Raw genomic sequence first — 16109 nt, forward strand, 5'->3', positions numbered from 1 at the left:
AATTAAATCTGGAAAACGAAAAATTACTATTCTGCAATAAAAAATAATAATATTGCACAGTACAATTCTTGAAATGATTTTTAAAAGTGATACATGTACACCAATTATATTGGAAAATATATATTATAGAAATACACAAGATGGTGTCGCATCGGTCAAAACAGTTGAACGATTTCCTCCGCGCATACGCAGTGTATAATGAGAGTACACATTACGTGTATTACACGTTGTATACATTACGAGTAATTTATTGCAAGACAATAAATTATTAATTTTTTCATTTATTATTAAAAAATGATATATAATGTAAAATATAAATGGATATAGACTATCAGAAATGTTATTAAACGGAATTAGAAAAATAGATTTATGGATATTTTTTAATGAAAGTACTTAAAATAGATTCTTACTACACATACATAACTTTTTACATCATGAATCGAAACATATATGATTAATAAATTAGATAATAAGAGAGAGAGAGAGAGAGAGAGAGAGAGAGAATGTATTTTTATTAATCATACATTCTCTTGCACATTTCCTGAAAAAATAATTTGCATAATTTTCATCCATAAATATTTAAAAATATAAATATATAAGTAAATATAAATATAAATATAAATATAAATATATATAAGTAATTAATAAATTAAATAAAATAATCGGAAAATCATTGAAAATATTTGATCAATCTTTGAAATAACTGAAATTCAAGAAAAATGCTTAAAAAAAGGAATTGAAAATGAAAAACTTGATCATGGATACTATCGACAAATAAATGCTAAAAAGTATATATAATTTATATAATTTCTTGGAAAATAACTGTTTTCAATGCTAAGGTAAATAAAAAAAAACTCTCTTAGTTGATTCCACACGCTGCACACAAGCACACAAATATCTAGAATAGAGCTCGACGTCAGCAAGCATTGAAAAAAAAACTTTATATGTATTTGTCTTTCACGCATGATTTTTCTACATATATATCTACACACACATACATACTTCTTGGAAGAGCCCGCAGGCTTCTTGTTTCAATGCAGGTTAGTAGGTAATATATTTCTTACGGAAAAGAAATAATGATGTTGAAACGTAAAAGATAGACATTATTTTTCTTATTGGCTCCTCTTACGCTTTTATCACGAATTAGTAATAAAACATTTATACCATAACTTTAAACATTTAATATTAAATTTTAACGAAATGACGTGGCAATTATAAAAGTCATTTGAATAATTTATAATATTTGTCTAAGTTCTTTTATATTTATCTACAGTATTTAAATGTTTAACATTAAATAATTTAATAAGCTGAACAATTAATAGCTCTGAATTGGTTTTTGTTGTAGGTAATTAAACTGTATGTAAAATCTGGTTAGATTTAGTTCCCCCCATTTTTTTCCTATAATTACAAAAAGTTTACGCACCACATTAAATTTACCCACATCAGAAGAAAAACATTACTAAAAAGAGATAAGGATTGAATAAGATTCTTTTCAAATATTTTCTCAAGTTGATCAAAAAAATATTTTCAAAAATCGATTTGCTTTTCCTTGAGTTGCCGTGTAAATTTTAAAAGGAAGTTGAAGAAAAAAAAGAGGAGGACAGAGATAACGATGAAAACTTCTCACTCTTCGTATTCTTGACACATTCATCTTTCGTCATTGTGTTTTTCGTTGACGATTTCGTCGTTGTCGTCGTCTTCGTCGTCGTTGTCGTCGTCTTCGTCGTCGTTGTCGTCGTCTTCGTCGTCGTTGTCGTCATTATCACACGTATAAACGTACGTGCAGCGATCAAAGAAAATGGCTGTCGCTCGTATGACATACATAAAAGGTACTACGATGTAATTAATCTTCCTGTATGACACTTCGGCTGGTTACGCTTGCCAGGAGCTTGCCAGAAGCCAGAACACAACATCCCACTTAACCCGAGACGCCTAGAAAACAATTAATGTGAAATTGATTAATAATTATAGTGTCCTAATTTCTACCCTCATGTTGTCGGACGTTAGAGACGTGCCAGTCACGCGTGACCCTGAAAGAAAAGAAAATGGTAGGGTATAAGAAAGCATGTAGGAAATCGTTGTACGAAACTTTTTTCGCTTGAGAAAGATTTTCGATTCGAATCGACGGAAACTCGTTTTACGATAGATACGGAAGGTACTTTTAAACAAGGTAATATATATTCGAGGAAGGTATCGCGGATCCAAACGTTCTACTTCCTGGTCTCTAGATCACGAACGATAGTCGATCGTCGGGACGTTTCACTCTTTTTCCGAACATTTATTTGTTCGCCAAGGAAAACGGACAGTCGATTTGGCATTATTTTTCCAGACAGACAGACTTTATTGATCTACACCCCTTGGTTACTATCTACCAAGAGTAAGAGAGATGGAGAGATAGAAAGGAAGAGATAGATAGATAGATAGATAGATAGATAGATAGATAGATAGATAGATAGATAGATGAATAGATAGATAGATAGAGAAACGGATAAACGAGGAACGAGATACGAGAGAAAGAGAGGAAATTGCGGAACTGAACGCCCCATAAAGCTAACCAATGCTAATACTTCGCATCTCTGCATTGGCGTCGTCGTTCTCTCTCGTACGTAATTCACATTCATACGATTTCTACGACGGGGCGAACGATCACGTAAATTCGATAGGACGCCTCTGCATGCCTGGACCGGAATCAGCAATAAACGCGTAACCGAGCCTAATTCGTAACGTTGGCCCAGTCATTGTAGCCCATTGTGAATTCCCTATCTCCTGCCGCAGGAACGACTCATATAATGCTGGGGTTATCGCCAGGAAACTGCCAGTAACGACTACGGTAAGAGTATGTACTCTTCCAAAATCGTTGTCGGACTATGGTGATTCTATTATTCAAAATTTCTACGCGTGTCTAAAGTCTCAGCGTGACGAAACACAAGAATCGTTAACTTCCGTCCTTCTTCTTGCAAAGATCGTCCGCTCGAAAGAGTTGATTCGTGAGTTATGTTTTAATTTCTCTCTCTCTCTCTCTCTCTCTCTCTCTCTCTTTCTCTATCTTCCTCCTTCTCTCTATTTTTTCTTTCTCTTGAAGAATAACTTGAAGCCAAGAATGTCTAACGATGCCAAGATACTCGCATTTCTTTCGACGATTATTCACCAAACGAAGCCAAGAAATTTACAAATCCGATCAAGAAGACTAACACGCTGAATGAAATTGCAAGATCTCGAGGATATAAAAAGTGTCTCTCTCGAAAATACGTCAAGATAAGTTAGCCAAAAATTTGATATGAATGTACGCGTGTACAACGAGCAAATTTTCTTATTGTTAGCATATGAATGGAACGACGAAAATCTAGCCTCTATCTCTATCTTTTTTCTCTCTCTCTCTCTTTCTTTCTCTCTCTCTCTCTCTCTCTCTCTCTCCCTCTTTTTTTCTATTTCGAGATGTACGATTTTTTTACTCATTCTTTGGCACCCTATCGACGAATAAAATTCAACCTCGTGATATCCGATGACTGAAGAAAGAAAAAGGAAAAGGAAGAAGAAAAAGGAAAAGAAAAGAAAAGGACAGGAAAGGAAAGCAAAGGCAAAAAAATGAACGGTCGGATATAGGCGGGAAAGAAATAGCATTACTTTCGAATTTCTTTTGATTGGAAATAGTGAGTGGCACGTGCCGAGCGTTTCTATTTCTTCCTGGTTCGAAAAGGGAAGACTAAGCAACGGACGATGGATAGCCCTGGTGGACAGAGAAGAAGGCGAGGAAGTAAATTTGTGAATGCGATGGACCGATGTAGCACAATGGCTACGTTTAATAGTACATTAAGCACGGTACAGGGAACGATTGGGAGAGAGAGAGAGAGAGAGAGAGAGAGAGAGAGAAAGAGAGAGAGAGAAAGAGAGAGAGAGGGAGAGAGAGAGAACGTTACAAGCACTATGGCAAACTTCGCCATTCGGCAAAACGATCCTGTCGATCGTGCAAAAGAGGGATAAAAAGGGAAAAGCTTACGGCTCATGGTCTCTTGAAAAGAGATACGATCTTTTTCTTTTTTTCGAACGTTATGACGTAGCTACATTCGAATGTGAAATTTCTTTTAATAAGAGACCGTGCTACGTCGTGGTCGGTTCGTTCAAAGTGCCGGAAATGTATGATCGAAAAAAAAAGGGAGAAGAGAGCCGGTTTTTCAAAGAGAGAGAATGGCTGCCGTAGGTGTCGAAGAGTTGAGAGAAAGAGAAAAATAGAGATAGAGAGAAAGAGAGAGAAAGAGAGTGGAACTCGAACGAGGCCGCAATTAGGCGGTCCCCGGGGTCGACAAGCAGCGGATGGGGTCGGGCATTATGCAAAGCAGATTTTAAATTTAGATGTGGCCCACCGTGTCCACGCGTCCCTCTTTCTCTTTCTCTTCTCTCTCTTCTCTCTCTCTCTCTCTCTCTCTCTCTTTCTCTTTTTCTCTCTCTTTCTCTTTCTCTCTCTTTCTCTCTATTTCTCTTTGGAATAGAGACCGACGAAGAGGAGAAAAAAGAAATACGTAGAAAGGTGGTGCGTAGACGGTTCGCGTGGGTCGTGCCGTCGTGCTCGACAAATTAGCGCGTTTTAAATCCAATCCGAGCTGTCCGGAGAAAGATAAAGAGAAAGAGAGAAAGAGAAAGAAAGAGAGAGGAAAGGAGAGAGGGAGAGTGAAATACAAGGGTAACGTTCACACCCGCTCAACTCTTCGTGTGTCTGTGTGTCCGTGTCATTCTCTCCCTCTCTCTCTCTCTCTCTCTCTCTCTCTCTTCGTCTCTCGCTTCGTCTCTCGCTCCATGTCTGCTTTGCATTTCTCGCGCGCGTCCAACATTTGAGGTGTAAAATATTAAATCCAAGCGCCTCCGCCATATCGCCTACGTCCTCGGAAAGAGACGAAGAGGGTGGCACCCGGTTGAGAGGGGGGTAGGTAGGTGAAAGGGAGATGGTGTCGTTGATGGTGGGGTGCTAGCAGGGAGAAACGAAGTGGGGTAGGCGAGAGGATATGGCGAGAGGCGATGCTCTGCGGCGCGCACTCAGCGAGTTTACATTTAAATGTAAAAGTGCCGAGTGCTGCTCGACGAAAGCTGCTGTTTTGCATTCGAAAGCTCATGATTGCCTCTGAGCTTTGCTTTTGACGGGGAGTATTTCGAGACTTCGTTCCTATCCGAACGGAGGAGGCTCGTGATATGGGAAAGAGAGAGAGAGAGAGAGAGGGAGAGAGAGAGAGAGAGTGAGAGTGAGAGTGAGAAGATGAAGAAGAGGATGGGAAAAATTTATACAAACGGAATGCCTGCCGTCTTTCATCGTCGGCCGATCTCAAACTACCTCGGAAAATTCCAAGTTAGATATAGATACCTTAGCTAGCTAGATAGATAGATAGGACGATAAGGTTTCTTGTGAATCCTCGAACAACGCTTTACTTCGATTTTCGATTTCGATTTATATAACTAGTATATTGATCGTACGACGATCCTTGTAGTTCCTTCGATGCGTACACTGCTTTGGCCATTTATTTCCGGAAACTAATCAATTCTCGGAACGAAACGATGAAGGAGAAACGGCCGTTACGAACGAGCAAACCTGCTGTTATTCTTCTAATATGTATGTTTCTTATGAGCGTTGGTAAAAGGGCTCTCCCGGGCCACCCCCACCTATCTCAACCTCTATCCACCTCGGCAGCCCCACCTTACCCCTTGCAATTTCCTATGATAGATCGAGTCCGGTGGACAAGTTCCATTACGGTCTGCGTTCTGAATTATTGAACTGGTAATTCCACGCCGACACGCGGTACGACTCTGCATCAAAGTGTCAACGGGCTCATTAAGTCTCCAAATCAGGTGAGGCAACGCTTGGTAAAGCGATCGACCGTGCGCCCGCCGATAAACACCGCGGATTAATCGAACTCTGTAGGTATGTACAACTACGTGCTTGTCATCGCTCGTCATCATCTTGGAATGTTTAATCAACTGTTACGAAAGATTTATGCGTTTCGATTACATCTAAAGTAGTCGTCCGATTATATACGCTAGCCGTTGTCTTTCAAATTCATCGCAATAAACGAGAGCAAGAGAAAAAGAAAGGGAGGAAGAAAAAGAGAGAGAGAAAGCTAGAAACCCAGAAGAGAAAAAGTAGGAAATAATTTTCATCGATTTCGAGATAAATGACAAATCATACGTGGAATTACGTCGCGTGTCACGAAATTAAACTCGGTCGTACAGAACGATAGCGTCGAGTTTAGTGTCTTCCAATCAGAATCAAATAAAGTATAGAAGCAAGTCGAAATATATATAATATATATATACGAGTATGTCTATGTATGTATATATATATATATGTATATGCATATATGATTTTATATAGATATTATATAATATCATAGTAACCATCGAGGAAAATATACAGATGCATGGAGATACACGATATGCATCTGCGCCGAGTGATATTTCATCGAGCGGAATAAAAGTACCTACGATGTATACGCGCATGAGTGGGATATCTACATGAAAGTGTACACCAAAGGGATGTAGTATAACGTTACACGTGATGGACCTCGCGTTCCATATTTTTCCTATCTATTTCTTTCTCTTTCTCTCTCTTTCTTTCTCTCTCTCTCTCTCTCTCTTTTTCTCTGTCTCTCTTACTCTCCTCTTTTTTAACAAGAATTATCCCATTGCGGTCGAAGAGCAGAACAGATATTTGCATCTCGTTCTCTTGACGAATCGGAAAATGGAAGATCGTTGAAGGAGATTACAAAGATCTCTAATCCCTTGAAATAAGACCTGTTACTACAAACTGCATTCATCGGTCGTAGAGTAAGCATATCTAAGTACTCGATCAACGAGGACTCGGATAGAGAGTCGCGATCTTTATCGGAACTTGCCCTTCTGGTCCATATGCTGAGCTAATAAGAGCACTAATAACGGCCACCACCCTTCCCCTACGTAAAGAAAGCTGTCACTAAATATTTTTCTTCGTCGACGGTTGCCCTGGGAATTCGTGCGTAGTACCAACCCAATTTATATATACATAGCAGATACATAAGTACATAGGTACTTATGTACGTCATGAGTAAAGTGACGTATTTACTCATACATTATATCAGTGATAATTATTGAACGAATATATTCTTCTTATCTAAAAGAATTTGATTTTTGAAAAAGAGTAACATAAATAATAACTATAACATTATCAACAAGCTCTGTTTGTTGGTAAAAGCTCGAGAGCACTCATAAATGGAAAACGCGATTAAAACCTACAAAGAAAGGGAAGAAGATGGTGTTGATGGTAGTGGAAGCAGTAGTTGAAGAAGAGATGGTATTCGATTAAACTCGTTTCACTTCGAATGCAAATCGTCCAATCACGCGTCCGGAAGGCTGCAGCGCTCAACGCTTACTCGCGTAATTTATTCGTAAGGGCGTTAAAGTTTCATAAGTCGTGCACATAAAATGCAGTCGAGAGTGGAGGGTGTCCGCCGGCGTCATCGTCGTCGTCGTAGCGTAGTCGTAATAGTAGTAGTAGTAGTAGTAGTAGTAGTAGTAATAGTAGTAGTAGTAGTAGTAGTAGTAGTAGTAGTAGTAGTAGTAGTAGTAGTAGTAGTTGTAGAGTAGTAGTAATAGTAGTAGTAGTCGTCGTCGTAGTCGTCGTTGGCGGCGTCTGTGCCACCCTTCGACATCCCTCTCCCACTCCTACCTCTTCGCCACCTCTGCCGCCGCCCTCTTGGCGCGGCAGAAAATTATGCAGATGGCGGAGAAAAGCTTTGATAAACACGACAGTCTCTGATCGTTATGCAGATCCGCACCACTGTAAAATGGCGGCAATGTCTCCCTCTCGCTCGTCCACTCGTTCCCTCTCTCGTTCTCTCTTCGTTCCTCCCCGCTTTTGCTGGACCCAGGGGTGTTTCAACTTCTCATCCTCCTATCCACCCCTCTCTACCTCTTCTCTTTCTCCTGTCCCATCTCCTCCTACTCTTCATCTGCCGCCGCAGCTCGTTCCTGATTTTCACACCCCGGTCGAGGCATTACCACCCCAAGTCGACGAGGGTGGAAATACCTAACCCACCTTCCTTCCTCTCTCTCTCTCTCTCTCTCTCTCTCTCTCTCTCGCCATCTCTTTCTATCTCTCTTCTAGCTCCTGCTCAATCCTCGACTGCGTCTGCGCCGAGTATATATGCACTGCGATTTCATTGGAAGGTCCCGGCTGCTGCTGAAAGACATTCGCACGCTGAAATCTCCCAGCACACCCACCCTCTTTCTCTCTTTCTATTTCTATCCTCTTCGGCAGTCATTGAGACAAGTGAGAAGAACACATATAATTTTACACCAACCCTAACCGCGGTTCTTCAGCGCCACCAAAATGGTCGTGAAGATGCTTTATCCTTCTATTTCTTCCTTTTTTTCTTCTCTTCTTTTTTTCTTTCTCGTTTTCTGAAAAAAAAAAAAAAACAAGTATCGCGAGTAACCAAGCAAGCAAGCGAGTTATATTTAAAGATCGTTCATTCTTTCTTAAAATTTCTCTTGAATTAACGTATCGTGATACTTGTGTACTATGTCGGGGACGACGATGATGACAAGAGTGCAAGAGAATCGGTGTTTCACGCTATCAACGGACATAGGACGAATATACGGGGCGTGGTTTTACCATTCAGTCTCGACCAATTGCTCTCTACCGAGGATCATTACTTAATTGCTCTTCGGTCCTCCCTACTCTTCCTTTTCTTTGTCTCTTCTCTTTCTCTCTCTATCGCTCTCTCTTTCTTTCTCTCTCTCTCTCTCTCTCTCTCCCTCTGTCTCTGTTTCTCTGTATCTCTGTCTCTCGCTCGTTTGGCTTCAATTCAGTCGTAATTTTTACAATCGTTCAGAAATTATTTCTTTTTATCGACATTAAAATAACCGTAGCTGTCAATAATAAAAAGACAAAAGAATGTCTGTGATAAAATACGTATTCTTCCTTTTCTGTCTCTCTCTATCACTCTGTCTCTCCCTATTTCTTGCTTATTTAGCTTCAATTCAGTCGTAATTTTTATAATCGTTCAGAAATTATTTCTTTTTACCGATATTAAAATAATCGTAGTTGTCAATAATAAAAAAACAAAAAAATGTCTATGATAAAATACACAAGAGGAATCGGATTAAAATTTCTTATACGTACAAGAATAAATATATAAACTTAAGACATGTGTAAATAAATAAAATAAATACCTAATCTAACGACTTAAGTAATCCATTTAATCGCTTCACGATCTTATTCTCGTATCGAGTATTTCTGTATCTCTTCGTCGAACTCCTGTAAGTGTTTTATAAAGAATTTTTTTCTTCTTCATCTCTTTTTTTTGTTGAAATTATTGATAACACTTTGTGATAGAATTCCAAACAGCATCATATTGTTAAAAAATAAATAAATAAATAAAAATGATAATATAAAATTAGTTTCTTTCTGTTTCGGAAGCATACAATTTCATTTTACAACATATTTAAATATATTGAAAAAGAAAGAGATACTTCGAGCGTTCAATTATCCTGAAATACTTTATATATCTGCATACATATGTTTTTATATACGTATATACACGCAAGAGTACAAATTGGACCGCGAGCGAAATTGGCCTGACAGTTTAGCTATGACAAAAGCACAATAGAATGCACCGTTTCCTGAACACAGCGTGCAGCCATAATTCCTCTGTCTATCCGTCCGTATCTTTTTTCTCTCTCTTCCTCGAGCATCCCTTTCTCTTTCTCTCTCTCTCTCTCGCTCTCGACTCAACCATAATACACGCGTGTACGTAGATATCTCCCACCTTCCTTATTCTCTCTTTCCTTATATATTTCTTTTTTTTTTTGCATTTTCCCAAAGAGTTATACTAAAATTGCGGATATCGTGGACAGTTTAATATCTTGCCGTTGTCACGAATACTCGTTAGCAAACGCGATACTTTAATCGCGATTTAATACCTACGACCTACTCTACGAATAATAAAAATGCGATCAAATATAAACAAGAAAGTAAGTCAACTTTCAATCGTTCGAAATAAACAATATTTGATTATTCGATTATTTAACGAAAAAAAAAAATAAATGTAATTTTGTTTTAAGTTTTTGAACGAAGTTCGAGAAAAACATTGTTTGACAAACTTCGACAAGTTTTCTTTTCTTCCTGTAAAGATATCAATAAAACGAAGAAGAAGAAGAAAAAGAGAAGAGAAGAATAATCCGCGAGACGATTCGCGAGCAGCGACAAAACGACGAATTTTCCACGAGGAGTGCAGTCTGGTTCTAAGTGGTCGACGTATGATGACGGTTATTACCATGATGCGCTGTTTCCTGCGACCGTGAATACCTTCTATGTACACGCTGACACGCAACATACACGTGGAGTATATATACATGAATACAAGTGACTCTTTGCACGCGTAACTTGCGCGCAAACGCCGATATTAGAGTAAGAGAAACAGAGATAGAGTCAGATATATAGATATACGTAGAGAGAGATAGAGAAAGAGAAGAGTGTATGCGTGAGCGTCCTGCGCACCCCGTCTCTTTGTAACCGAGCATTTCGTCATTATATAATATACTCGTTTACACAGAACATTATTGTCGCAAATATGTCATTAATGTCGGAAATCAGCGGCGCGTATTGTAACCGCCTTTGCATGATGCGGTTTTCCAGATTTTGCTTTGCCTCGGCAAAAGTCTCTCTTTCCCTCTGTGTCTTTTTATTTCTTTTCTTTCTTTCTCTCTCTCTCTCTCTCTCTCTCTCTCTCTCTCTCTCTCTCTCTCTCAAACGTAGATTCTCCGGTCGGTGGAGGCTCACAGGAAGTTACCCATACATCATTGTTCCTGCTAAACGAGTTGCTGCCAGCCAGAAGACTTACGAATGCCAACGGTTCGTCGTTCATTATAAGGTGGATATGTACGATACGTTTTCGTACAAAATACTGTAATCACAATCCCGCATTTAGTTGATTCCTTCGATTCAGAATTTTTAGTCATTCGTAAGTATTTTTAAAGTAGAACTTGCTTAATGTTCCTATCCATTGAAATTCTTATTTGTTTTATTCTCGGTGTTTTATTTTCTAATAGGAAGATCTAAACTCGCGAGATCTATTCTGAAACACTCCTTTCTCTCCTGCTCTCTTTCTCTCTTTATCTCACGCTAGCACGCGATAATAATATAATTCGATTGAAGAGAACGAGCGAGAGAACCAATAAGAGACTGCCTTTAATCGGGTTACTTCGTTACCGTGTTACTCCGTTACTCGCCGCGGTGATATCAACGGAATATCAATTATAGTGATTAACCAAGACGCCTGGCACGAGCACAAACTTTGTCTCTCCCTCGGGAGCTCGTTGAAAAGGATAGGAAGAGGGATAGGAACTTGGTCTCGTAAGGAAGACAGATAGAAAGAGAGAGAGAGAGAGAGAGAGAGAGAGAGAGATCGATCGAACGAACAAGTTAGAAAGAGATAGATAGGAAGTGTAAGGATCGTAAGGACAGAATAACATCTTTTGTCAGGTTCGAATTACCCGGTGGAATATTCAAATCGTCGAGCTGCTTGAGCAGATCTCTTGGAAATATTTCAATCACTTCGAAAGAGATCTCTCAAGTGATTACTACTTTCCTCTGATTTCGAAGTAGACGACTCGACACTTTCGCAAATTCTTCCAGTTTCTTTCACGATTCTCAAGCTAGTTTTGAGAGTACGAATTTGCGGTGGCTCCAACGAACGCGATCGATCTCGCATTAGCCTAGTTATGGGCAACGAGCTCTCAAGGAGACGGACAATGAATTAGGTACGGTTCCGTGATCTGCTAAAATTAGGCCCGAGGCCAGATTATAATAATGTTGGAATCAGAGGGTTGGTCGATCGTATAAAAGTTTAGGTGGAGGTACCAATGTGTCCTCTCTCTCTCTCTCACTCTCTCTCTCTCTCTCTGTCTCTCTCTCTCCCTCTCTTTTTCTTTATTTCTCTTTCTTCTACACAGCTGTCTAAGCAGGGCGTGCTCACAATTGCCGTGTTCTTCTCCTGTTGGCTTTAACCAACCGTAAACGCCGAAAATCTAATCGACGAAAATTCAATTTCATGTCGACAATACGAACCTCTACGCGGATTATTGCACGTAGAAGGCTGCCAGAACAAGTTCGACACGTTCGTACATTTCCAAAAATTACAACGAAATCGTCCGAACAGAGAATTCGTAACGGGCAAAGGATTTGAATCTACGATCCTCGAGCTAACGATCCTTTTGCTTCACGCTTGGGGATCTAACATTCTAACGATGAATACGAACTACACGTTTAAGCCCTTCGACAAAATCTCGATCTAACATCTACAGCTTCATCATTACAAAAATACCATTCTAATAAATTAGGGTGAACGATTTTCTTTCTAATTCACAATTTTAATATCATTGAATAATCGTTTTTGATCAAACTACTTTAAGTCGAATGATCTTGTATAGATCGTCATTAATATATGCTATTTTGTTAAATTCAACATTAATTGTGTGATCGGATCGTAGTTAATTGTGAAATATTATCGTTAAATTTGTGATAAAATCTAAGTAGATTGTTATATAATATCTCGAATATCCGAAAATAATACATAAAATATAATAAAAGTAAAAAAAAAAAGAAAAAACGATTTACTTGATACATATAAGTACTATATGTATCTGCATAATAATACATAATATCAAATAAAATAATAAATATATTTCCATTATCTTAATTAGTTTTCTTGAAAAAGAAAAAAAAAAGATACGATTACTTGTTCTAATGGAAAAGAAAACATATGTTCGATCGAAAACTCACGGATCTTAAATTTTCGCTTATTGGTCGCAGTTTACATCTAATCCTACTAATCTCAGATCATAAATTCAACGAAAGGACCTTGTGGAGGCCGCTTACTTTTTTATATTTCCATGAAAAAAGAATCTCGGAATCGGGTCTCGATCATTTTTTTTCTCGTCACGTGAGATGAGGATGAAGACACGGGGACGAGATGGTATTAGGGATGAATTATCGCAGAATCAAAATAATTCGATAGATGGGGTGACGCGTATTACGAGAAGGGGCGAACGTTCCTGCACGTTGGGGTGCAAAAACATCATTCGAGATATTCCGATAAAGTATTGTCACGGCGATTAGGACGTTCCTCTCATTTTCTCTTTTCCTTTTTTTTTTTCTTCTTTCTTGTAACGCAAATTGATGGATATTCATACGATAAATATCTTCATAAAAATATTCTCGCGGATCGTAAAATATATTTTAATGGATATGATGATCAATTAATTAATATTTTAAAGTTTTTCTATACGATAATGACAAATTGGACAAAACTTCTTCAGTCTTCGGAGGACAGTCGCGTTTATTCGTTTGAGCTAATTTTTTGGGCGTGGTCCCATCCATTAGATCCTCGTCGAATCCTCCAGGGCAGATTGGCGCCGTGGCTTGGAAAAAGCAGTCTTCGCAGCTGTTCGATTTACTTCTTCATTAAACTCTGTTGAGTCTTTGTAGAATTACGATCGCGAAATTATTTTGTAGGAACTTGTAAGTCGTATAAAACTTGTTATATTAAATCAAAGAAAAAAGAAATAAATAAAATGATCCATCTAAAAGAAGAGGATCTCCCTTCGAGAAGGGAGTTTTAACGCTCGGAAAGGAGACGTCAGGTGGTCGAGTTTAAACGACACAATAGCACGATCGGAGAGGAAAATCCGCTAGCTAAATCTCTCATTCAAATGCGATCGCTCGATCCCCCTCTACCCTTGGATGCATCGAACGGTGGCTAAGTAGGTACTTAGTTGCACATTTGGCTCGGAACTTTTCGAAAGCGCGGTCCCTGATCCATCGAGAACTCGCGACACGCGATTCCAGATCTTATCTCTTGCTAAGCAGCACCTACCACTCGAGCCGAATTTGTTCACCCTTCACCGGTCTGGCTATTATATTGTTCTTTTCAACGGCGACCAACGGATCTGTTCCTTTTTCTTTTTTTTCTTTTCTTACCTTTAATCGTAACGATCGATAAATGTCCGTGAAAAAATATTATTTTTAAGCACGCCTATTTTTCAATCATTTTTATTCAATAGATTCGATCTCGATATATAAAAAGGAAATTAAAACGGAAGAAAGAAAAAGAAAGAGAAGAAGAGAGAGAGAGAGAGAGAGAGAGAGAGAGAGAGAGAGAAAGTAAATTGCTTTTCTCGAAACTAATTGATATTATTCGAGACAGCCGAAAAGGGAGGAGAAGTTGTCGTATCGCTTTCTATTATCGGCCGAAGTAACAATGAAATTTCAAACGATTCGTAGATAATTAAGCATGATCGGAAAGGTCCGATTACGGTCGCGACACGGACGAGAATAATTAGTTTTAATTGCCTCTGCCGAAACTTATCCCTCCTCGTTGACGTATTAAGGGCAAAGTTAGAGGGATCGCGGGGTGTTCGCGTTGCTTTAGCTGGGGGATGAGGTTCTAGGTTTTGCGAAGCGTGAGCAGGTAAGGTATACACGTACTACGTGACACGGTTGGTAAACCCAAAGCTGGCTTTGTTAAGCTCGGATTCTGAGTGCCTTTGATACGTGTACTTGCACGCTAACTAACCACCAACCTAAGCTATTCGTTGCTCCCACCGTCTATATGTATATGTATGTGTATATGTATATGATGTGTATATGTATATGCATGTGTACGAACGAGGAAATGTACGTGTTATTCTCCTTTGTATGTTCGTGCATGTATATGCACTTTCTCGCAAGGTATACTGTATCTTAACCAGGGACGTGTCATCATTCATCCCCTCTCGTGATCACTCTATTTTCTTTTTTCTCGTTTCATTTATATAATGATTATTATCGATGATATATTATTTAACTTCTAAACAATGTCTTCTTTCTTTTCCTACACGATCAAATTTATACTTTTTCAAAAATATAATTTGATTTTCTTTCCTTTTTTTTCTCTTTTATTTTTCTTTTCTCTTTCTCTTTTCTCTCTTCTTTTCTTTTTCTTTTTATCGGTTATCTTTTTTATTTTTTTATTTTTTTTTTTTTTGTTACAGTTAATATTCATTTTAATGTATGAGAAGAGACCATCAAGATGACGCAAATTTAAGATGGCGACCGACGAGTCCGTCCCTGCCACGCGATCTACGTAAAGTCTTTGTCGATGTGTACTAGTATGACTTACACGAGTTCATCACGATACGTTTCCAACTGGGAATTGAATTTCGGTGGTAATTTTAATGTTGTTTCGGAGGTTGGTGGAAGGAGGTCGTTCCGAGACAGAGGGTAACTAATAGAGCCGCCGCCGTTTCTACTATGTTGCCTAATCGTATCGTAGACTTGAAATTTCTTCCTACGTCAATCTCGGTCTTCAAAAAAATCTTCTAAAAGATTTTCACAAAATTAACATTAAATATAATATATACTTTTACTTTTATCGAAAAAAAGGAGAAAGAAAGAAATGAAAATAAATTTTAATTGAGGGATTAACGATACGAAATCTCTTGACCTTAAATTATATTTCTTATAAACTTGAGATAGTTTTCAAGAAAAAAAGAAAAGAAATGAAAATAAGATATATTTTTTTATGGTTTTCTCAAAAAAAAATCTTTAAAAATCTCCAAAAATCGAAGGTCTACAAAGGCAAAGCGCCATAACCACTTAAGGAAGCTTTCCCAAAGCTCTTCCAAACGACGAAATCTGCGTCGTAAGAATAAGCGGATTTTCTTACCGATAGAGTGCCTGACGTTATATCTTTATAAATGGAAGCACTCGAGGCCCTCGGAATAAGGACATCTTATATCGCTCAAAGGATCTGCAAAATTATGCTTACGCTATGAAAGCAAAAAAGGCTGATAAATATCCTTGTAATAAATCGTTTAAATATAACATATATACGTATATTAGACAAACATATGTATGTGGATCTATGATAGCTGTCACTCACTCATTGATTCTATTTTTAATAAGTATTAATAATAACCATTAACATTTACCATATAAATTGTAATAATTAATTTATAAATTTTATCGAACGTCTGATCTTTGAAAGTGCATGTTAACTTTGTAAACTCTAAACTTGATAGTTAAATTATAATTAAACAAATATAAGGTT

At 38.2% G+C, this 16109-nt stretch overlaps 1 protein-coding gene across 1 annotated transcript in view; it reads left to right on the top strand.

Annotated features, from left to right (window-relative positions):
- LOC124947042 overlaps window positions 1–16093 on the top strand; it is a 21047-nt gene extending 4954 nt beyond the window's left edge. Inside the window, exon 5 of the mRNA XM_047488637.1 lies at window positions 15052–16093. Within this exon, the coding sequence (XP_047344593.1) occupies window positions 15052–15074 (23 nt within the window). The 3' untranslated portion in view covers window positions 15075–16093. The remainder of the gene's footprint in view (window positions 1–15051) is intronic.
- Window positions 16094–16109: the final 16 nt, after the last annotated feature.

Source organism: Vespa velutina, chromosome 2 (genome assembly GCF_912470025.1).
Source record: "Vespa velutina chromosome 2, iVesVel2.1, whole genome shotgun sequence".
NCBI classification, from domain to species: Eukaryota; Metazoa; Arthropoda; class Insecta; order Hymenoptera; family Vespidae; genus Vespa; species Vespa velutina.